The 25,665-nt window shown below is 34.2% G+C and overlaps 2 protein-coding genes across 3 annotated transcripts; one reads left to right on the forward strand and one right to left on the reverse strand.

Moving 5' to 3' along the window:
• The first annotated feature begins 1,618 nt into the window (after positions 1-1,618).
• Positions 1,619-3,662, forward strand: LOC120169520 (probable protein phosphatase 2C 68). The gene is made up of 4 exons (XM_039177646.1): positions 1,619-2,214; positions 2,283-2,647; positions 2,948-3,184; positions 3,281-3,662. The coding sequence occupies exons 1-4, from the start codon at positions 1,887-1,889 to the stop codon at positions 3,548-3,550; spliced, it is 1,200 nt and encodes a 399-aa protein (XP_039033577.1). The 5' UTR covers positions 1,619-1,886; the 3' UTR covers positions 3,551-3,662.
• Positions 3,663-21,311: 17,649 nt separating this feature from the next.
• On the reverse strand, positions 21,312-23,864 carry LOC120169925 (protein trichome birefringence-like). Of its 2 annotated transcripts, XM_039177985.1 has the most exons (6): positions 23,445-23,848; positions 22,900-23,399; positions 22,581-22,773; positions 22,289-22,482; positions 22,025-22,183; positions 21,312-21,851 (listed from the first exon to the last, which is right to left on the reverse strand). In XM_039177985.1, exons 1-6 carry the CDS (start codon positions 23,820-23,822, stop codon positions 21,485-21,487), a joined length of 1,791 nt encoding a protein of 596 aa, XP_039033916.1. In that variant the 5' UTR covers positions 23,823-23,848; the 3' UTR covers positions 21,312-21,484. The 2 variants fall into 2 exon arrangements, with proteins under 2 accessions (XP_039033916.1, XP_039033915.1); XM_039177984.1 differs by having other exon boundaries at positions 22,900-23,864.
• Positions 23,865-25,665: the final 1,801 nt, after the last annotated feature.

Consider the following 25,665-nt stretch of genomic DNA (forward strand, 5'->3'; position numbering starts at 1 on the left):
ATTAATTGAGTCTTAGTGTTGTTATTATTGCAATATATTAAATAAAATGAGTTCATTTATGAGTAGGAAAAGATTAAGGTAAATTGTATAAAAATAATAAATTTTGTTACCTCCCACAACTAAGAGTTAATAAATTTTAATGAGAAGGAAAATTACTATAAGATAGAATTTTAATTTCGAGATTTGGAAATTTATTATCAAATGATTAAGAGTATTTAGAACATATATTATATTATAATCATCTTACCTTAATAAAAAAATAATTTCGAGATAAATCAAAATTAAAAGATTTTATTAACAAAAGTGTATTTAGAAAACGTTTAAATTTATTATATTTTTATTTAATGTGTTAATTTTGTGTTAAATAGAATATACATATTAAATTATGACATAATGGGTGAAACATAATATTTTATATTAAAAATTCATCTAAAAATGATCATAGATTAAATGTTAAAAGATTTATATTTTATATATTGATAATACTAAATTCGGGATTGATATCTTATAAGTTATTTTTAATTTTCCTATATAAAAATTATATAAGGATGTTAAAAAGATAAAATTATCATTATAATAATTTAAATAAAATTAAATTAAAAACATTAAATTAATATTTAATATTTTTCAATCAAAAAACTTATATACCCAATTTTCTTTATTATTATTGTTATTTATTTTTGTATAATTCCTTCCGTTGAATTGGACACGAGATCTGAATTTGACGGGTTCCGATTTGATCCGGTTTTATTACGTTGGATTTTTATAAAAATCGGGTTCGGATTGGATCGGTTTGAGTTCATGATTAAGGTGAAAAATACCTGACCCGATCTGATCCAAAAAGTAATGTAGTTATACTTGATATATTTAGGGATAATTGCAATAATATCCCTTTCTATATTATTATTTTTAATTAGATCCTTATTTTTATTGAAAAAAAAAGGTGATATCTTCTTATAAATATATTTATTTCGGATCAGATCGGGTTTGAATTTTATCTCAAAAAGGTGAGTCAGGTTCGGATCGGGTAAAGTCACTCCTAATTCGGGTTAGTTGGGTTCAGGTGATGATATATATTTTTCAAGTCGAATTAAATTGGCTAGAAAAACGACCTAACTCGATCCATGTCCATCCCTAACCCTAAGTAACACTAAGTGGATCAAATAGTTTATATAAGGATGTTAAAAGATAAAAATGATAATTTCACTAATAATAGCCAAAATAATACTACTTAGTTGATAAGAAAAATGACAACTTTTGTTTTGTAATAGGAAAAAAGGAAATGAAATGAAAAAAATAAACATGGGTAAACTACACATTTAGTACCTAAAATATTACTTTTGTTATGTTTTCGTATCTAAACTTTATTTAAAAAAATCATACATACCGTTTAGTTCAGGTTTCAATTTGGTATCCCATTATTAAAAAATTAACATAACTGTTAATGTAATATTTTTTCAATGAAGACGTGATATTTATATTATGATGATATGTCAAAATTACTATTAATTTTTTAACTGTAAGTACCAAAATAAAACTTAAATAAAATGTTAAAAATGATTTAAAAAATAAAATTTAAGTATCAAAACGGAATAAAAGTAAGAGCGCAGGGAAGCCTTAACTTTTTCTTTCCTCTCTAAAACTCTCACGGTCACTCAACTTTCTCTAACCTTTTTGTTTTACATTTCTTCTTCATCATCTTCTCATTTCATTCATCACTCTAACTATTACCCCTTCAAACTCTTCATACTTTCCTCACTTTTCCAACAAACCCAATCTAAATTTTACTTCCACTCATCAAATAATTTGGTGGGGGGTTCTCAAACTATCCTTAAAACCTCAAAATTTCCCATTTTTCTTTTGCTTGTTCCCGAGGGAAATGAGGGATGTTTTCATGGTTGCCAAGGATAGCTCTCGCTTGTTGGAGACCAGTAAGTCGATATGCCCGTATGAACAAGGATTATAACAACACCAACAGTGATGAGCTTGAAGACGATTCTTCATCTTCACCAGACTCACTTCTTTGGTGTAAAGACCTTGAAAAACACTCTTGTGGCGATTTCTCATTTGCCGTTGTTCAAGCCAATGAGATCATCGAAGATCATAGCCAAGTTGAGACCGGCAAAGATGCAACTTTTGTTGGTGTCTATGATGGACATGGCGGCCCTGATGCTTCCCGCTTTATCTCCGATCATCTCTTTCAAAATTTGATTAGTAAGTTCATGTCTTGTATTGGTTTTTGGTAATTCATTCTACAAATTATCTTAAACATCGTTTGACAGGGCTTGCTCGAGCGAATGGAACGATTTCTGAAGATACTCTTAGAAGTGCTTTCTCCGCAACGGAAGATGGGTTTCTCGGTCTGGTTCGTAGGACATGTGGAATAAAACCATTAATGGCTGCAATCGGATCTTGTTGTCTGGTTGGGGTTATATGGAGGGGCACGTTGTATGTTGCTAATTTGGGTGATTCTCGAGCTGTAATCGGCTGTTCGAGTCGATCGAATAAGATAGTCGCCGAGCAGTTGACTAGAGATCATAATGCAAGTAAAGAGGAGGTCAGACAGGAACTGAGGTTGCAGCATCCGGACGATTCTCATATCGTCGTTATGAAGCACGGAGTGTGGCGTATCAAAGGCATCATTCAGGTATGCTCGTTTTCATTCATCGGTTATCCGCGATTATCGGGAGGTTCGATGAATGTCATCGTCCTATGGCTATAGAATCACCAAATATCAAAGATTTTCAGTTGAAATGTTGATGATTTTCATATTTTACAGTACGGTTGGTTGTTACTATGAACATTTTATCCTTGAAAGTTGCGTTTTTTCTGTTACTTGGCACACAAGTCAATCTGATATTGATAATTTGCTTGCGAAGCTTTTAGTGCAAGTCACTTGTGTTTTTGACTGTTGTATACTTGTATGTTCACCTGTGAACTGGTTCAGGTATCTAGATCCATTGGAGATGCATACTTAAAGAGGCCCGAGTTTTCTCTCGATCCTTCTTTCCCACGGTTTCACCTTTCCGAACCCATATGTCGACCGGTGTTAACAGCGGAGCCCTCATTGTGCACCAGGGTCTTACAACCTAGTGACAAGTTTCTCATTTTTGCATCCGATGGACTTTGGGAACATTTGACGAATCAGCAGGCCGTCGAGATCGTTTCCCGCTCTCCACGAGCAGTAAGTGCCTGCTTTCATCGCGTTTCTTTGCGTCTTAATGTACCATGGAACTTTTACCTCTCTTATTTTATTTAGTCGAATACTAATGACCGACAGGGAATTGCAAAAAGGCTCATCAGAACAGCTTTAAACGAGGCTGCTAGGAAAAGGGAGATGAGATATGATGACCTTAAGAAAGTAGATAAAGGGATAAGACGATTTTTCCACGACGATATTACGGTTGTCGTCGTCTTTATAGACCACGGGTCGTCGGTCGGTACGAAGACGTCTGTTCCAGAGCAGTCGGTAAAGGGGTTTGCCGACTCCAGCGGACCATCAAACTTCAGCATTGATGTAAGTCAGGAAATGAATGGGTCCATCATCTGAATTAATAGCTCCTCACTTGAAATAATCAGTGGGGTATTTACCAAGTTTCTGTAAGGATTCTTTTTACTTTAATTTCCGAACATCTGGTAGTTGTTTCTTCTCCCATTACCAAGCAAAACAAGAAAACTTTGATTTCCTTTTATGGGAAGCTAAATTTTGATCTCCAAGTGGGTATTTATATGTAAATTATAACTCGAAGAAAAGGAAAAAACAGGGAAATGAAGTAACAGAGCAGAAAAGGAAATGAAAGGAAAGGAAAAGCATCCACTTGATTTATAAGCTTTTCTGTAATACAAAATGTGTACCAAGAGGCTGAGTTTTGTACCTCCTTTGAATCTTTTCTACTAATTGTGTCTTCACTACCACTTCTCCATCTATTGAAGTTTCCATAAGAATTCCTTCACCGAATGAAACTTCCAGAGTTTCATATCTTTTTGTCAGTCGATCTCTTGACAAGACCTCTAACAGATTCATATGATTTACCTAGAACGAATCTACTGTCATTGGACCATATTTATTGGTTCCTATCAGTCTATGAATGGCCATCATGATCTTAGCCCTAACACCAACATTAGATGTCAATATAAAAGTTACCATGCGTGGTTGGAGAAAAAGAATTGAATTCTCCCTCTACAACTTTAAAATTATTGTTTATCATATTCTTCAATCCATCATAACCCTTGGCTGTAATTCTACACTTAAACCACAAAATGTCCAAAAAGAATGAATCGTCTAGAATTGTCACAATATACGTTTTTATTAGGGATGGAAATGGGTCGGGTTTCGGCCAACCAGATCCGACCCAAAAAATATATATCTTCCATCCAATCCGAATCCGACCCGACTTTTTGAGATAAAATCCGAACCCCGATCCGACTCAACCCGAAATAATAAAAAATACTATTTTTATTCAATAAAAACATTGATTAATTGAAAAAAATATATATAAATAAATATTATTATAATTATTTCTAAATATATAACAATTTCTACTTAGAGGAAGGAAAAAGAAGAATTTTGCTCCTAATAGATATTGAATGCACAACCTAAAAAAGATACAATGTGTCAACATAGAGTTTTCAACCACCTACTCTAGAGATTATATAATTTTGAATTAAATATACGAAAGAGATGATTATAATTACAAACCTAACATAAAGGCCAATAAAACATGTTGAGTTAATCGAATGACGAAATTGGCCAAGAGGGGGGTGAATTGGCAATAAAAATTTTGTGGAAGCTTTTGCAGAAAATTGAAAGTAATTGTACAGCGATTTACAGTGGTTCGACTTTCTCAAACAAAGTCTACGTCCACTACCTTAGCTATCCACACTAAGGATTTTCCAACAAATTCACTAATTTGTTCTTTCTTTTGAGGCCAAAGAGATAACCTTACAATTCCCTCAAGATATACCCCAACTCGTGAGAAGATTACAAATTTGCAAACTTACAAGAAAATCTCACAAGGTAAGATGTTTGCTCAATTCTAGAACAAAGAAAAGAACACTCAAAGATGAATACAATTGAGCACAAAAAGTGTTCTTGAAAGCAAAATGAATATTGAATGAAAATAGGCTTGAAATGCTCAAACTTGAGGTTTGATGCTTTCTCTTTGATTCTCTCTTGATTCTAGTTGCTTGATGTTTCTTGTTTTTGATCAATGGCTTCTAAGCTTGCTTAAATACACCTTGGATCACTTCTGAACGTTGGGGATGATTAGAGAAGATATTATAGCCGTTTTAGTGTGAAAACATTTAATAAAACAGCTTGGTGTGTGGGGGGAATCGGTTCCCCCTTGAAGGGAATCGGTTCCTAAGTGTAAAATTCAAATATTTCGACCGTTGTACAAGGGGGGAATCGGTACCCCCTTGGGGGGATCGGTTCCCTCCGAGCATACTGGAATTCTCGGAGCAAAACTGTTTAGGGGGGAATCGGTTCCCTCCGAGCATTCTGGAAATCTCGGAGCCAAACCATTCAGGGGGGAATCAGTTCCTCCTATGGGGGGGAATCGGTTCCCTCTGAGCAATCTGGAATTTTTGGCTTTGAATTGGTTCGAAATACTTTAAAATTATTTTGAAATTGTTTTATGATTAAACTTAATTTTACACTTAAGTAAGGATTAAAAATGATTTTTGAAATATTTGGAGTAATGTTTTGATATTCAAATAGTTATCGAATATACTTAGAAAATCATTTGGAAAATATTAAAATCCATTTAACTTAATTTGTTATATCGAAATATCAAAATGTTTCAACAATCTCCCCCTTTTTGATATAACAAAACATTTTAGTAATTTTAAGATTTTTTACTCCCCCTTACTTTAACACTTCTTCAATTTATCAAGTAAAACATTTAACACTTATTCTTCTCCCCCTTTTTGTTAAATCAAAAAAGACATTGTAAAACAAGGTTTTGAAATCATTTAGCCAATTGATTTATTAATTATAAGCTTAAGCTGCTAAGATCACAATCAAAAGAGAGGTTAGCCATTAGTTTCATAAATCAATATTCATAAATAATGTGATATGGCAAAATTGGTCATATTGCTAATGATGATGTAAATGATGCAAAAATGAATAAAACACCAAACATATAAGTTCACACCATTCATAAATCCAAAATCCAACAATCCACAAAATCAAACAATCCAAAATGTTGAAACAATATTCTTTTTGTTCAAAGTTTTAAAACTAAACACATAATCAAACATCCGGATCGGTAGGAGGAAAACGGGCTCGCATAGCAGCCATTTCATGAGTTAGTTCATTAATACGAGCATTGGTTGCTTCATTGTTTGCACGCATCTCCTGAAGAATCTCTAATTGTTGAGCTCCTATTGTGGATAAATGAGACTCTATAGAGGAAAAGCGCGAATCCATTGTAGCATAACGGAAATCAAATGTCTCCATAAAGGATTGAAAATATGGAGGCATTTGAGTCGATTGTTGTGCGTGCTCCTCGGGTTGTTCAGGTTCTTCTTCAGCTTCATCAATATCCCTCATTAATTGTTCAAACTCGGGATCTTCGTCAGCTTCGGGTGGAGCTTGTGAAGAACTAGCTCCCGGAGTAGAAGATCGAACCCATGCACCGGTTTCCTTATTTTTGACCCATCCCGCTCTTGTTAAAGAAAGAAGATTGATTTGTTTCTTAAGAGGAAATGAGGCATCTAGACCAACTCGGAGTTCAGCTTTAGAAAGAGATTACTAAGAATACAACCGTAAACTAGTGAAGAACAGAGTTTCTTATTTGGCACTAGGTTAACGGTTTCAACAATTTCAGCAAAGATAATCTCAGAGAGGTTTATTTTTATATTGTTTTCAAAACAGTGCAACCACCAAAGATCTAAAGCTCTAAGAGTTGAATATCGACCCCCGGATGGTCGAAACCACCAAGTGATCATGAGATGAAGGAAACACTCATGGAGATCTAAAACACTTGCACTATCATTCCGTTTATATCGTGAACCTAAAACTTGTTTTTCGTTTGATAAACCTTCATTGTCCAAGCCTAAGGCATTGGCTATGTAATCCGGATCAAGATGGAAATATTGACCTAGGAGGTAGGAACGCACTCCTATGGTTTTGGTTTTGTCACGATTTTTGATACAAACGGCATTACAGTAGAAGATACGAACAAGTTGATGATAGACAATGGGTTCAAGTTCGAAAAGTTTATCAAATTTCCATTCGTGCAAGATAGGGAGATATTTAAAGTTAATGTCAACCATAGTTTGAAGAGATGGGATACGTTCTTCCCTAATCTTATATGAGTCAAAATATTGGTAAAACCAATAACGATAATCTTTAGGACCCGGTTGATTGAAACAAGAATTTTGGATAGTCAAGTTAGGATCAAGATTTGGAATAGGATTTTGAGGAATAAGAGGAGGACTTGGTTGACGACTAGAACGACTAGATGAAGACCTAGGACGTTTAGGATTTGACATGGTGAAGGAAATCGGAATAGATAGAATAACCTGCATTTTTAAAAACAAATGTATGCAATTCAATTAATCCCAAAACTCAAATGAGTCCTCAATATTTCAAGATTCTCTAAATCAATCCTAATGGGCAAAGTTTTTGAAAAACTTTTGGAAAATATGGTTTTGAGAAACAATATATGTATAGTTTTTCATAACAACAACATAATTTAATCAAAACACAATAATTTGAAAAATAATTTTTTTTATATTTCGAAAATTTAAAAAAAATTTGAAAAATTCTTGTGTTTTTGATGAAATTAGTTGTAACATCTAGTTTCTAATCACTAAATAATCAATGCTTGATCACTATTTCAACCTAGAACTAATTGAAACTAATCCTATGTTCAAAAATAATGAAATAAAGAGTTTAGAAAAATTTACCTTGAAAGATGAAGATTGAGGGGATTTAGATGTTGTTTGCACGATTTTAATGATTCCAACAGGTTTAGAAGATGATATTTTGATTCGAATTCCGATTAATATCGATGATTTGAGGCAAGAAAGGAGATTTGAGTGTTTGAGGAGGGTGAGAAACGGTTTGAAGAAAATATTAGGGTTTTGGGAATTTTGGGGTGTTCTGCCCGATTTTAACAGAACCCCAGGGGGGTATCGATTCCCCTGTGGGGGGAATCGGTTCCCCTTCAAAGGGGGAATCGGTTCCCTCAAGGGGGGATCGATTCCCTCTGCACCAAAATGCTAAAATCCGATTTTTTTAAGCATAAAATGCTAAATTAATCTTTTCTAGTGGTATTGGCAACTCATATATCAAAAATTAATTATGTTCAAACAATTAAATTAATCTTTAATCGATTTTTGAGCATAAAATTAATTTTCACTAAGAATCACAAACTCCCCCTAACTAATAGCAAGAATGCAATCAAAAATTATTATTATTATAAGCATTTTTCAAGATTTATTAAAAGTGCTAAAATTATTTTAAACACTAAGTGAAGATAGGTTGGTCAAACCTAATTCTCTCCTAAGTGTCCAAAATCTTTCCTTGTCTAAGGGTTTTGTAAAGATATCCGCTAATTGGTGCAAAGTATCAACAAATTCTAGAACTACATATTCCTTAGTGACATGGTCTCTAATGAAGTGATGTCTTATTTCAATGTGCTTAGTTCTAGAGTGTTGGATGGGATTTTTAGTGAGACAAATAGCACTAGTATTGTCACACTTGATAGGAATGGTACCTACTTCAATTCCATAATCAAAAAGTTGTTGTTTCATCCATAAAACTTGTGCACAGCAACTACCGGCTGAAATGTATTCCGCTTCAGTGGTAGATAATGCAACACAATTTTGTTTCTTTGAAAACCAAGAAATCAACATATTTCCAAGGAATTGACAAGTACCGAAGGTGCTTTTCCTATCTAATTTGCATCCTCCATAATCCGTATCAGAAAAGGCATGCAAGCTAAAGCTAGAGTCTCTAGGATACCAAAGTCCTAAACTAGGAGTGTCCTTAAGGTATCTAAAGATTCTCTTAACAGCTAGTAAATGTGATTCCTTAGGACATGATTGAAATCTAGCACATAAGCAAACACTAAACATAATGTCCGGTCTACTTGCAGTTAGATAAAGCAAAGAGCCAATCATTGACCTATATAATTTAGCATCTATACATTTACCTCCTTCATCTAAGTCAAGCTTTGTTGAAGAGCTCATTGGAGTGTTATGAGGTTTCCCATTTTCCAGTCCAAATTTCTTGAGCATATCTTTGACGTACTTAGCTTGATTGATGAAGATGCCATCTTTTCTTTGCTTGATTTGGACCCCCAAAAAATATGAGAGTTCCCCCATCATGCTCATCTCGAACTCACTTTGCATTAGCTTAGAAAATTCTTGGCAAAGAACATCATTAGTAGAACCAAATATTATATCATCAACATAAATTTGTACTACTAATAAATCTTTACCTTTATGCTTTAAAAATAATGTAGTGTCAACCTTTCCTTTTGAAAACCCTTTTTCAATTAAAAAGTTTGACAATCTTTCATACCAAGCTCTAGGAGCTTGTTTTAAACCATAAAGAGCTTTTGTCAATTTAAAAACATAATTCGGAAAAATTGAATCTTCAAAACCTGGAGGTTGTTCCACATACACTTCTTCTTTTATAAAACCATTTAAAAATGCACTTTTAACATCCATTTGATATAATTTAAATTCATGAAAACATGCAAATGCTAATAACATTCTAATTGCTTCCATCCTAGCTACGGGAGCGTATGTTTCATCGTAGTCTATACCCTCTTCTTGAGTATACCCTTGAGCAACAAGTCTAGCCTTGTTTCTCACTATATTACCACTTTCATCAAGTTTATTTCTAAAAACCCATCTAGTACCTACAATAGATTTATTACTAGGCCTTTCAACTAATGTCCATACTTTACTTCTCTCAAATTGATTTAATTCTTCTTGCATAGCCATAATCCAATGTTCATCTTTTAATGCTTCTTTGATGTTCTTAGGCTCTATGCATGAAATAAATGCAACATAATTACAGATATTTCTAAGAGAAGATTGAGTAGTTACCCTTTGATGGATCACTATAATTTCACCATCTTTGACATAGTTGTACTCTCTTGGAAAAGATACTTCCCTTTCTTCAATGGTTGGATTCTCGAGGGGATCATGAGTTTCCTCATCTTTTATTTCTTCCTTTGATGATGATTCTCCAACGTCATTTCTAACGTCATTTGCTTGTACAATACCTACATCATCATTAACAGAAGAATCCTTCCTCGGAAGGGGATTATCATCGAAAGCAACATGTATAGACTCTTCTACAACTAAAGTTCTTTTATTAAATACACGATAAGCTTTAGAATTTAAGGAATAACCCAGAAAAATTCCTTCATCACTTTTAGCATCAAATTTACCAAGATTTTCTTTACCGTTATTTAAAACAAAACATTTACATCCAAAAGGATGAAAATAGCTAATGTTAGGCTTTTTATTTTTGAGAATTTCATATGGAGTTTTCTTTAAAATTGGCCTAATCATTACTCGATTTACAACATAACAAGCGGTATTTGTGGCTTCCACCCAAAAATATTTTGGCAAATTATTTTCACAAAGCATGGTTCTAGCCATTTCTTCTAAAGTTTGATTTTTCCTCTCAACAACTCCATTTTGTTGAGGGGTTATAGGTGCTGAAAAATTGTGGCTAATACCATTAGAATTACAAAACTCAATAAATCCAAGATTTTCAAATTCAGTTCCATGATCACTTCTAACACTAGTGATAGAGTAACCTTTTTCATTTTGGATTATTTTTGAAAATGTGATGAAATTTTCTAATGCTTCATCTTTAGTACTTAAGAATAGAACCCAAGTATATCTAGAATAGTCATCTACCAAGACAAATGCATATTGTTTTCCTCCCAAGCTAGTAGTTCTAGTTGGCCCAAAAAGATCTAAATGGATCAATTGTAATACTCTACTAGTTGATACATCATTAATAGATTTAAAAGAAACTCGTTTTTGTTTTCCTTTAGCACAAGCATCACAGATTTTATCATTATCAAATTTAAGCTTAGGCAACCCTCTTACTAAGTCTCCTTGAATTACCGTTGCAAAACACTCATACTAGCATGACCTAGTCTCCTATGCCATAACCAACTATCATGCTCATCCTTAGCAACTAGGCATAAATTAGTCATATCAATAGAATCTAAATGCACCATGTAAATGTTTCCTATTCTATGACCAACAAGCATAATCCGATTAGATGCAATGTCAATGACTTTACAACCATTAATTTCAAATAAGACATTGAATCCTTTATCGCATAATTGACTAATACTCAATAGATTATGCTTTAATCCATTCACATATAAAACATTCTTAATTTGTATGGAAGAGGTATTACCTATTGTACCAATACCTTCAATGTAACCTTTTTAATCGTCTCCAAAAGTCACTTCTCCTCCATTTTTGGCGTTAAGCTCAATGAACCGGCTTTTGTCTCCGGTCATATGTCTTGAGCATCCACTATCAAGGTACCATGAATTTGAATTTGTTTCCCGTGCCTTGTAGCAATGCTCCTTTCCCTACAAACATAGATTAATTTTTGATTTTTGGTACCCAAATTCTTTTGGGTATATATTCATTAGTTTCCAAAATCCTAGTTCCCTTAGGTATCCATTTGTGTAGGATATCTTTATCTTTAGTAGTAATGAGTCCTTTAGGAACCCATATACTTCTAAAGATTTTACCATTTAAGGTTCGTTGAGGATTTCTATGATTGTAGTTTCTAAAATCTTTTCTAACAAAGTTGGATTTTGAATTTTCTCCTTTTTCAAAACGCTTTGTTCCAACTTTATCAAAAGAAGTTTTAAGATCATCAATTTTCTTTTGATGATCATCATGACCTTTGAAAGTAAATTTTGCAAATCTAAATTTTCTTTTCAAACTCTTCTAGTTTGATTTGCAAATCTTGATTTTACTTTCAAGATCATTGTTGGTTTTGGATATGAGTTTATTTTCATTTTTCAACTTTGAAACATTATTTTTATATTTTAAAAATAATTTCTCATAATCCGAAGCCAACCCATTATATTCCTCTAATAGCTCATCATAAGATAAATCATAAAAATCAGATGAGTTAGAGGTTACCTTAGAATCTTCCCCAAATGCCATTAAGCACAAGTTTGCTACTTCTTGTTCTTCTTCATCGCTCCATGTAGCCACATGAGCCTTGTGCTTATTCTTTGATTGACCCTTCTTCTTCAATTGTGGGCAATCATATTTGACATGCCCTGGCTTTTTGCATTCATAGCAAATGATCGGGTCCTTCTCTTTTGGTTCATCTTTGAGGCCTTCATTTCGTTTGAATTTTCTTCCTCGGTAAGGTCTCATCATTTTTCTGAACCGTTTGGCAAACAATGCCATTTCCTCGTCATCATCATCATCATTAGAATTACTCTCATCTTTTGTGGATTTGAGAGCAACTCCAATGTTTTTCTTCTTCTCCTTCTCCTTTGGTGTCTCTTCAACTTATCAAGATCCACCTCATCTTCAAGCATCATCTCATGAGTGAGGAGTGAACCGATAAGTCTTCAAGAGTTAAGGACGATAGGTCCTTAGACTCGATGATTGCCGTCTTCTTTGATTGCCATGATTTGGGAGGGAATAGACTAACTTCCTCACAAGCTTTTCATTTGAGATGATCTTCCATATGATTTGAGACCATTGACAATCGTTGAAAATCTATCCGTCATAGCTTTGATGTCTTCATTTGGTTTCATCCTGAAATTTTCATAGCTATGCGTTAGAATACTAATTTTTGATTTCTTTACCTCATCGGTACCTTCATGTGTGACTTGAAGCTTGTCCCATATTTCTTTGGCGGTTGTACACGATGAAACTCTTCCGTATTCATCTGGTCCAAGAGCACAAAAGATAATATGGATGGCTTTGGAGTTGAGCTGGAATATTTTTGTATCTCCTTCACTCCACAACCTTGGATGAGTGATAGGCTTAATGTATCATTCTTCTACGGCATTCCATGCTCCCATGTCACTTGCTTGAATGAAGTACATCATTCTATTCTTCCAATAGGCGTAGTTAGCTCCATTGAAGAAAGGAGGCTTGTTGACGGGCATCGAATCGAGACCGGAGTCGAAGTTTGAAGTGGAGGCCATTGATGACTTTAATAATCGATATAACTCTTCCCGAATCGACTCAAGAGGCGATAAAACCTTCAAATGAGTTAGGCTCTGATACCAATTGTTGAGTTAATCGAATGACGAAATTGGCCAAGAGGGGGGTGAATTGGCAATAAAAATTTTGTGGAAGTTTTTTGCAGAAAATTGAAAGTAATTGCACAGCGATTTACAGTGGTTCGACTTTCTCAAACAAAGTCTACGTCCACTACCTTAGCTATCCACACTAAGGATTTTCCAACAAATTCACTAATTTGTTCTTTCTTTTGAGGCCAAAGAGATAACCTTACAATTCCCTCAAGAGTATACCCCAACTCTTGAGAACACTCTTTTCTCAAAGAGAAGATTACAAATTTGCAAACTTACAAGAAAACCTCACAAGGTAAGATGTTTGCTCAATTCTAGAACAAAGAAAAGAACACTCAAAGATGAATACAATTGAGCACAAAAAGTGTTCTTGAAAGCAAAATGAATATTGAATGAAAATAGGCTTGAAATGCTCAAACTTGAGGTTTGATGCTTTCTCTTTGATTCTCTTGATTCTAGTTGCTGATGTTTCTTGTTTTTGATCAATGGCTTCTAAGCTTGCTTAAATACACCTTGGATCACTTCTGAACGTTGGGGATGATTAGAGAAGATATTATAGCCGTTTTAGTGTGAAAACATTTAATAAAACAGCTTGGTGTGGGGGGGGGAATCGGTTCCCCCTTGAAGGGAATCGGTTCCTAAGTGTAAAATTCAAATATTTCGACCGTTGTACAAGGGGGGAATCGGTACCCCCTTGGGGGGATCGGTTCCCTCCGAGCATACTGGAATTCTAGGAGCAAAACTTTTTAGGGGGGAATCGGTTCCTCCTATGGGGGGAATCGGTTCCCTCCGAGCATTCTGGAAATCTCGGAGCCAAACCATTCAGGGGGAATCGGTTCCTCCTATGGGAGGAATCGGTTCCCTCTGAGCAATCTGGAATTTTTGGCTTTGAATTGGTTCGAAATACTTTGTAAAATTATTTTGAAATTGTTTTATGATTAAAACTTAATTTTACACTTAAGTAAGGATTAAAAATGATTTTTGAAATATTTGGAGTAATGTTTTGATATTCGAATAGTTATATCGAATATACTTAGAAAATCATTTGGAAAATCTTAAAATCCATTTAACTTAATTTGTTATATCGAAAAATCAAAATGTTTCAACAAAACACTTATAAATATGCCACCATTTCTAGGATTCAAAAACACAATATAAATGTGTGTATATAGCAATAACTTGTGATTTGATTAAAGATGTGATCCTTGGACTCAATGTAGTCTCTCATTAAAGCCTGTAATGATATCAAAGAACATAATGAGCTTCAATAAGATAATCAAAATCCAAAAGTAACTAGACTGATACATGAATCAATCAACCCACACTCCTATTGTATAAAGCCCCAACCAACACTCCGGGGTGAATAAAACTCTAATTTTGACTTTAAAAAATTGATTTTTTTTTACTATATTTGACGTTAAAGAATTTGATTCGAATCATAATTTCATAAACTCAACTCGAAAAAAAAAATCAAATAAAGTTTGAGTGACATGAGCCAAGCAACCTCAGTGGTTAAGGGATTGTTATTATCCCTTGAGGTCAGCACCGAGTATACAAGGTATGAACATTCATTGTCAAATGATGGAGAGTCTTTGAACAGATACTATCTTATATTCACCTCAAAATTATAAAAAAATTGAGTTATAAAATAGAGCTTGAAAAACTTGATTTTTTTTAATAATTAGATGATTCGCTTTTTAAGTTCGAGTTGAGTTCCTCAACTATGCATGATATATGTATATCGCATATGAAAAAAATATATATATTATGATTTGTAGAAAGTCATTTAGATTTGAATCAATTGGTATCATAACATTATAAATATTTATAATTAAATTTAAACAAACTCGAACAATTCGACTCTACTCAAATTTCATAAACTCGACTCTAAAAACTTCAAACAAAATTTGAGTTATAAATTAGGACTCGTTAACTCAATTAACTCAAAAAAAATTTACTTATCTCGATCGAATATCCACTTCTACCAATAATGACACCGATTACCGAAGTAAACACTTAGTTTGCAGTTTCCAATTGTACACTGAAATGCTTAACTATTACAGTTATGCACGAAGTACACATAAGCATTAATTTTTTTTATTAAGTAGAAAAATATTATATTTCTAAAATAAATATCAAAATTTAAACACACATAAGATAAGATAATATAAACGTCTTTTACTATTCAAATAATTTCGATTGCTTGGATAGTTTTGGTATTATTTTCCAATCATATCATATCAAACGTACAATTATTAATTGTACATAACACATGAATATAGCATGTCATTTATTCAATTAAACTCTGTTTCATTTATACTCACCTATTTCAAGCTTACAAACAACACCGTCTCAAATAATTGATTGTTAACTTTTTCTTTGCCCTTTGTATTAGAAACCTTAACTTGTTCCTAAGCTTTATATATATAAATAAAAGGATAAGAGAATAACAAATTAACATTTTCACAATCAAACCGTTAAACTAAACGTGAAGTCCCCTTGTTTTACCTTGAGTTAATTGCATCATATGTCCCCAAACTATAAACCTCATTTTAAATTAATACTTATACTTTTGAATATTTCAATTTCATCCCTAAACTATGACCCTCTTTCTAACTTAGTACTTAGACTTTTGAATATTTCAATTTCATCCCTAAACTATGACCCTCTTTCTAAATTGGTCTCCAAACTTTTGAATATTCTAATTTCATCCCCAAATTTATCCAAATATGTAATTAGTTTCAACCCTAATTTAACCTAATTTTATTTTCAAACATATAATAATATAACTTGGCCTAACGATTTTATTAATAAGGGATGTGATTAGTGTATATGTATACTTTGGGATGAAACTAAAATGTTCAAAAATGTTGGAGACCAATTTAGAATGAAGTTCATAGTTTATGGATTAAAAATAAAATGTTCAAAAATTTGAGGACTAATTTAGAATAATAGTCATAGTTTAGAGATTAAATTAAAATATTTAAAAATTTAGTGACCAATTTAAGATGATGGTCATACTTTGAGGACATGTGATGCAATTAACTCTTTTACATTGTCTTATAAAACAATTCAAGGAACCTTACACTATGGCTCTAGGTTAGCTAATTGATATCAAGGTGTTGTTAGACAATTTCTCTCTAATTTGATGTACATTTCTAATTTCTATTTCTTATTATTTGTTGTAACCGATTTCTAGTGGGAAGATCGATTCGACGTTTTGGAAGTTAAAAATCTTATGAAAGATGGGAGTCACCACCAATCATTTTTAAGGTGAGATTGAAATAACTAAAATCAGATAATTTTAATAAAAAAAATTTATTTTATAAAAAAAACCAAGTTTTGGTCTACGAAATCAAAAATCGGGTTCGGGAGTCAGTTACGCGTGGGAAGGGATTAGCACCCCACAACGCCCAAAATTGGTACATAGTCGATTATTCTATATTTTAAAGTTGAAAATTTCGAGTTCAGAATTTTATTTAATTTAAAATTCATCGTGTATGCATATTTTAAAAAGGATGTTGAGTTACCAAGACCAATAACGATCACTCACAAACAAAAGCGGAATCTTCGTTATCAATACTAATAAATGAACATTGCCTTGTAAATTTTAAAATTATGATGCAGGATTCTAAAAAAGGATGTCGATTTATTTCGGGAATCGATAGCGATCACCCCAGGCAAAAGCGGGAGATAGACTACTAATCTCCTAATAAATGAACATTGTCTTATTTTTAAAACAAAATGCAATCAAACAATCGATTATTGAATCTAATTATACTAAATGAGTTAATTAAGGGCTTCCCTTTAAATTAAGGTGTCAAATTATGAAGTTTAAAGAACCTAGGGGATTAAACCTAAAAATACATACTCTAATATTAACCCTAATCAATTATTAAATATTTAAAATAGAACCTCGATCGGACCTTGACCTCCCGTCTTCCTCGAACTCCGACAACGGGATCCCAAGCGACCATAAAGAGATCAAAGGGACCCAATACCAGGCTCAAAAAACAGGTAAGCAACCTAGACCTAGACTCTACTTTGCTTCGAATGAAATGGAAAATGGCACTATATATATATATATATATATATATATATATATAAAAGGGCAAAAATGTTAAAAAATTGTTTGGTTTCTATTGTTTTCTTGTTACCTTCCTGTTCCTTTGTTTGTATTGCTTTTGAAAATGAAAAAAACATACACTGTTTTTTTTTCAAAGAAAAATATGGGAATCCTTTATACGGTTTCTTTCGATAGAAATAATGGGAGAGAGACACCTTTACAATCGTTTCGGGTGGGTTTTATATTAACCCTTTTTATAGATTGAAAAAAAATGACAAATTACACTCATTTTCTTTTTTGTTTTCATGTGATTCTGATGTGCAATGGAGAGCTCGCGTGGCAACGTTCGGGCGAGGGACCACCTTGGCTTGCTGGCGCTAAGGCATGGCAACGTACGGGGGCTGCTTGGCTCCTGCTGTGGAGCTGATGAGCTCGGCGGCACAAGGGCTAAAGATGACCCTAATCCATTTACATTAGAATTTGGGCTTTGATTGACTTATTGTGTGTTTGGGTTTTACAAAATGTAAATGGACTTTGGTTGTAACATTTTATGGACTTCAAATTGGCCTTCGATCGTCCTTAGCCGAATGTGGATTGTTTAGAGGATGTTACATTATTCATTAAGTTTGCTTCATCGGAGGAGTTTATTGTAGAAAGAAGATGAAGTTTATTCTTCAAACCATTCCATGATTGGGGGTTCAATGTCCCAATTCATCCACCTAAAACAAATGGATGGCTAAGATCCAAAGTTTATCGGAGATCAATGGCTTGGATTTCATCATTACCTAACAACTACAAGTTTGAGCAAACCCCTTGATTCTACTGCTGATATGGGTTAGTCTTGCATTCTGATTTAGAGAACCCCATAATCACAACTTGGGAGAAACAATTTTCAGTATTCATTTATAAATCCGGGCGTGGAATATATATATAATGTATAAATGATAAGAGAATATGAATTAGTAAACTAAAATTTCTCTTAAAAGGGTAAATTACAAGTTTAGTACTTCAATTATCATTTTTGTTTCATTTTGATCATCCAACTATATTTTTCAAAACCATTCCTAACAATTAGTTTTGGTTTTATTTTGATCACCCGTCATTAAAAAATTAATGGTGATGATAACGTGTCACTATAAGATAATATCACGTCATTGTTGAAGAAAATATCACGTCTATAGTTCTACAAATATTTAACTGTGAGTGATCAAAATGAAACTAAAATGTAGCAATAACAATGATTTTGAAAAAAAATAAATAGTTGGATAGTTAAAACAGGACCAAATTATAATTGAGGTACTAAACATGTAATTTACCAAAAAAAATTTGAAAGAGGCCAGCTTTGCTTGCCGACACTGAACACTAATAGGAGAGGAAAAAGATTCTATTGTTAAGAAGAAAACGAAGCTTCATAAAGTGAATGTCAATTTGATTAAGACAATGTAGGCTGTTTTCTTATAACTTTCTAATGTTACAAATAGGGATGATTATGAGATCCGAATTGGACGAGTTCCGACCTAATTCAATCGGGTCAGCTTTTTTTTTTTTGGTAAAAAAATTAGGTTCGAGTTGAGTTTTTAGATGAAAAATTCAGATCAGATCGAGTTTAAGTTTCGGATAAAAAATACCCAACCTAATTCAAAAAATAATATAATTATATATTATATACTTGAGGATAATTATAATAATATCTCTTTATATTATTATTTTCAATTAAGTCCTTATTTTATTTAATAAAACTAATAATTTTATATTATTTTAAGTCAGGTCGGAGTTATATTTTATCTCAAAAATCAGATTGAGTTTTGGATAAGATGAAATTACCCTAAACTCGAATCAAGTCAGATTTCAAGTAGAGAATATAAAATTTTTGGGTCGGGTCGAATTGACCGAAAACCCGATCCAATTCAACCCATACCCATCCCTAATAACAAACTGAATTAAGATGCATATATTTATTTTTTTAATTGACAAAATGAACACAAACAACTCGATTTTAAATCAAATAATATTTTTTTAAAAAAATCGAATAAATTATTTCTATTAGATTTAAACTCTATTACAAGGAAGGGTTTGTCAAAACATCCCATGTGATTATTTAGAGACAACAAATATGGGCAACCTAATCAATATTTTATCAACATTTTTTTAAGAGAAAATCGCCTCAGTGACCAAAAAAAAGTTATAATATACGATTTTAACCAACATTTTTTGGATTTGCGAAAATGACCAACAAAATCGCAACGCGAAATAAAAATCGCAACGCGATTTAGAAAATCGCAACGTTGAAAAGAAAATCGCAACGGTCAAAAGAAAATCGCAACGCGATATTCCAAGAATCGCAATGCGATTAAGAGAATCGCAACGCGATCTTCCAAGAATCGCAACGCGATTCAGAAAATCGCAACGCGATTCAGAAAATCGCAACGCGATAAGAAAATCGCAACGCGATTCAGAAAATGAGTAAATTTTTTCAAAAGCTATTGTATTTGTTTCTTTCTTAAGAATTTTCTCTAAAAAGATAGTATCCGCGCGGACGTGTCGAAGACACGTATTACCACGACCACGACCACGACCACGACCACGACCACGACCACGACCACGACCACGACCACGACCACGACCACGACCACGACCACGACCACGACCACGACCACGACCACGACCACGACCACGACCACGACCACGACCACGACCACGACCACGACCACGACCACGACCACGACCACGACCACGACCCGAGACGAGACGAGACGGCGGCGGCGGCGCGCGAGAGTCCCCCTTGTTCTCTTTCACTCAACAAGGAAATGGGAAATCCAAGCCTTAAATACACTTCCCAAGAGTGTTTCCAATACTATGTGGATTGAGCATTACTCAACACTTCAAAGAAAATAGCATTTTTGTAGTATTTTCCCACTTAATCCATATCTAAAAATATTAAAACATTTTATCAAGAGAATTAAAAGAGTTGTAGATATCTACATTTCAATTCAAACTTATATATATAGTTTTAATATGATAAAATGTTTTAATATTTTTAAATATGGATTAAGCGGGAAACATGCTACAAAAATTGCTATATTTTCTTTGAAGTGTTGAGTAATGCTCAATCCCACATAGTATTGGAAACACTATTGGGAAGAGTATTTAAGGCTTGGATTTCCCATTTCCTTGTTGAGTGAAAGAGAACAAGGGGGACTCTCGCGCGCCGCCGCCGCCGTCTCGTCTCGTCGTGGTCGTGGTCGTGGTAATACGTGTCTTCGACACGTCCGCGCGGATACTATCTTTTTAGAGAAAATTCTTAAGAAAGAAACAAATACAATAGCTTTTGAAAGAATTTACTCATTTTCTTAATCGCGTTGCGATTTTCTGAATCGCGTTGCGATTCTTGGAATCGCGTTGCGATTTTCTGAATCGCGTTGCGATTCTTGGAATCGCGTTGCGATTTTCTGAATCGCGTTGCGATTCTTGGAATCGCGTTGCGATTTTCTTAATCGCGTTGCGATTCTTGGAATCGCGTTGCGATTTTCTTAATCGCGTTGCGATTCTTGGAATCGCGTTGCGATTTTCTGAATCGCATTGCGATTCTTGGAAGATCGCGTTGCGATTCTCTTAATCGCATTGCGATTCTTGGAATATCGCGTTGCGATTTTCTTTTGACCGTTGCGATTTTCTTTTCAACGTTGCGCTTTTCTAAATCACGTTGCGATTTTCTAAATCGCGTTGCGATTTTTATTTCGCGTTGCGATTTTGTTGGTCATTTTCGCAAATCCAAAAAAAGTTGGTTAAAATCGTATATTATAACTTTTTTTTGGTCACTGAGGCGATTTTCTCTTTTTTTAATTGCTTCATAAAAGCCCCAATTGGTCGGTCGTTTACAACCCCAACTTCTCTTATTATATTAAAAAATATATTTTTAATAATCAGGATGATTACATGATAATCTCTCTTCATAATTTTTCTTAATTATTGACAATACATACATAGTAACTATTCCAATTCAGCACAAGATTCACCTCTCCCTTGATTCTATTATCTCACTTCCACAATTTCGTATTGAAATAAAATAAAAACTATTTTCTTTTCTTTGTCCACAATTCCAAAATGAAAGAATTTAAGCTTTGTATGATTACCTAGCTCTTCTTTGATGTTGTCTCATCTTGTTTTCTTTTACAAGAATCTCTGCGTATAGAAGCTCATTCCATGAATCCGGCACACCGGGAAGGCACCAATGGCTGCAGTCCTGGTATTTTAGGGGTGCTACTCGTTCATCCTCCGACACCTTTTGCTTCGGGTGTTTCCGGTAGATTGACGGGTGGCCATCCTTACGGATATCTGTCAGCCGGGTGATGTTTAGGAAGGTGACATGAGTTTTCATCCCCTTCAGCACCCTTTCTAACACCACCATCTTTGGTGGATATGGTATTAGATATGTCCCATTCTTGATCGGCTCAGTTTCACTATCGCATGCCCCTCCGGAATTCCACTGTCCGCCCCTGGACAAACCGATAACTCGTTTAGAAGTAGCATTGTCATAGACTCATAGTTGAACTAACATGAAATTCACAATGAATACCATTGTCCCGCCCCTTCTATTTCAAAACTGGACTGCACAATGGAACAAATAGCATTGCACATCCAAAACAATGTCGAATATATATCGGTTTACCTGAAATGCGACGCGGAATAACCCCTGAAGAACACCATAGTCTTCATAGGATTTACACTTGCATCAACCCATCTAGCCCATGTTGTCAAAGCTTTCCGAAAGGCCTCGAGAACATTCAGTTCATTGTAAACATGACTACCTTCTTGGTAATAATCTTTCCTGGAAAAATTTCAATTTTCAATACAAAAGAACAACATTAGAACAATGGATTACAAATAACAGCCATATATGGTATAAAGTTCAACCGAAATACGATCAACCAACCCTTTGGAAGTTTTCTCATGAGTCCACCAATGACCCGTATTGAAAATGAGGATATCTGCCGATTTGTATTGATCAGACGATTTTCCAACAAGATCAAGCCGCAACGTCTCCTTTTTTGCTCCGATTTTATCTGGTATTTCCCATTCCCGGACCAAGAAGGGAGATACGTAGAACTCTATAGTGAAGTTATGATCCTGTTCATCGAGCCCGGAAACAAAATAAGTTCCATCAAATTTCATGTACATCACCTAAAATATGCATCGCAGACAACAATTTCGATAAGAAAACGTACGTTGAATATGAAAGAATACGATGCTTCGCCTCGAAAATAATGTCTTCCATGGGCTTCATAAACATTTTCTGGTGTTTTTGCAGCATTTTTAAGGATGCAAACTAGAGATTCCCACATATTCCTATTTAAAGAGTCCCCAACAAAAACAACCCTCTTCCCTCTCAATATCTCCAACATATGACCACCATTCAATCTTAAACACAACAAATGATCAAATCATGTTAATCAATATCAGTTTAGTTAAAAAGAACAAAATTCAACAGTAAGATATTACAATCTATGATGAAAATACAATCAGTGGTTTAGATCCTCAAATTACCTTGGTAAAGTGCAGCCTTTAGGCTTCCATTTCAGTTTCTGATAATCTTTATCAGGCCTTCCATTGGCGATACAGCTAAATTGTTCATCGATGAACGAACAAGAACCAGGTTTATAAAGTGGATACGAATCATCCTTCACCCATTTCCCATCAAACAAATCGCAATTCATCAAAGAATCGATTAAATTTCCAATCCCTTGTTTAGCTGACAGCCCTGAATCACTCCCATTGCTCTGTTTCTGCGTTAAGGAAGCTGAGTTGTTCGACCCCACACCCCCAGAACTTGGCTTGAAGGAAGATTCAGACTTGGTTGAAGAATTTGTGCTCTGATTAGCTGCCACCAGGGATTTTCCAGTGAGAGTTGCATTCTGATTAGACTTCAAAACATGAGCTTTATCAGAATTTTTATTCACATTGGGGGAAGGAGAAATGGTGGCTTGATTTGTATGCAAAACTGAACTCTGGGTGTTGTTTAAACGACTGTTGGGAGGCCCAAAAGTTGTGTTTTTGGAGCTGGGGAGTGGCTTATTTGTGTCGAAAGATTGAGTTTTGTTGGTGTTTTTGCCAGAAAGTGGCTTGGCTAACTGAGCTGAATTAGATCTGGTATTGCTATCAGAATCGGTGGAGTTAAGAGCATGAGATGAAGAAGAGTTGCGAAAGAAATAATTGAAGAGAGAGGATGATTGAGATCTATAAGAAGCAGGTGATGAAGTAGATGAGGAGCTTGAAGAGAAGATGTTGGTGACCCAAGGAGAAGAAGAAGGGGTGAAAGCTAAGAAAACAGTGAAACCGACAAAGGCAAACATGAAGAAAGCAAGTATTCTTCTAGTTTTGATGAATGAAGAGAGATTCTTAAACTCAGAAGGGACTGTCGTTGTTGTTGTTCCTCCATTGATGGGAGTGTACTTTGCTGTATCCGCCATGGAAGAGACCAATACCTTTATCCCTTTTCAGTTCCGTCTATCTCGCAAAACTCAGGAAGTGGAAGGGAAAAACAGGTGGGAAAGTGGAGAAAATTAGTGTTTGGGGAGAGAGAAAGCGGAGAAGTGTGAATGTGACTGTACAGAAAGTTGTTGTCTATGTTAGACTTATTAAATAATTGAGATTCATAAATTACAATATATATGCTGGATTTTCCCCTAACTTCTGGTACAAGAACTCCTTCAAATTATAATCCATGTGTTTTGGTTGAACTATAATTTTACGGGCTCATTTTTAACTGAACTAGAAGATGTCTTTCGCTACGATTTGATTTTTTTTTATAAAGTTTTAAATGAGATATTTTACATGTGTAATTAGGGGTTCATGAAATTGAACAATTTGTGAGTAGTTCAAGTTAAATTCAATTAAAGTTTAATTAATATTCGACTCAAATTAATTTGATTTGAATTCGAGTTCGACTAGATGTTTTAATGAGTCAAGTTGGACAATGTCTAACTTGACCCGATAATTTTTTGAGCATCTCATTAATTTTTTTTAAATAATGTGTATTAAAATTATGGATGACATTTTTTAATTTCTAGATCCGTCGTTGGTTTTAATTTACCCCCACAGTGTGTTACTAGAGGATTAAGACGAAGATCCTCCCGAAATACAACAAAGTTTGAATTTTCTTTAATAAGCAAAATCAAGAAATTCTCTTATTTTTACTCGTATTAGAAGATCGGATTGTTTGTAAAAAATTAATTTAGAGAACATCATGAATCATCTATTTATATGCATCCAATATATACCACTTTGAAATGTTACAATCTTTCATGTAGGAAACGTCTCTTTAAAAGAAATGTATCTCTTTAAAAGAAACATGTCCCATGATATGTAACCTTTGGATAAGAAACATGTCTCACGACAAAGAAAAAAAACATCGTTGAACGACATCACTTCATGTCCGTATAGGTGGATTTCGTGACAATTAATGTCCGTTCATTAAGAGTAGAACTCATCCTCCTAAAACATAAACACTAAATCATATTTTTTTAGTACGTTATTATTTGTTAACTTGTTATTACCCATCGAACCTCAAAACTAACTTTTGGCTAGAAGAAGGTATAATTTCCATTATCAATGATGTGATTATAATGGTTTTAGTCCCATCTTAGTGGTTGTACTCTTAATCATATCCCTTGTCAATGGATCCGTTAAATTATCAATTGACTTAACATAGACAATAGTTATCACACTGTCCCTAATCAATTGTCTTTCATACATATGTCTCGGACTTATATGTCTGTATTTTTCATTGTACACCGTATTTTACGCTCGAGCCATGGTGAATTGACTATCACAATATACAGAAATGGTGGACTTACGTTATGGCTATACCTTTATATCTAACAACAGATCTCTTAACTATTTCGCTTCCTTGACAGTAGCTATTTTAAACCATATAATGACTTGATCAACTTACAAACCTTACGTTCATTTCCAGGAAGCACAAAGCCTTCCTATTACTTCATGCAGATTTCCTCTTCGAGATTATCATTTGAAAAGGTCGTTTTAACATCCATTTGATGTACATGTAGCTCATGTATAGACACAAGTGCCATAAGAATTCGAATAGAAGTCACCTAGCCACTGATGCATATGTATCAAAATAGTTTAGGTCTTCCTTTTGCGTAAATCCTTTAATCACCAATCTAGAATTGTCCGTCCAGCTCAGTTGGTAGAGGGCAAGGCTCTTAACCTTGTGGTCGTGGGATCGAGTCCCACGGTGGGCAATTCATAATTCTGACTGCTGGAGGTCTTCTACGGAAGCTGCTCTCAACC

This window comes from Hibiscus syriacus, unplaced genomic scaffold, assembly GCF_006381635.1.
Source record: "Hibiscus syriacus cultivar Baekdansim isolate YM2019G1 unplaced genomic scaffold, ASM638163v2 tig00111769_pilon, whole genome shotgun sequence".
NCBI classification, from domain to species: domain Eukaryota; kingdom Viridiplantae; phylum Streptophyta; class Magnoliopsida; order Malvales; family Malvaceae; genus Hibiscus; species Hibiscus syriacus.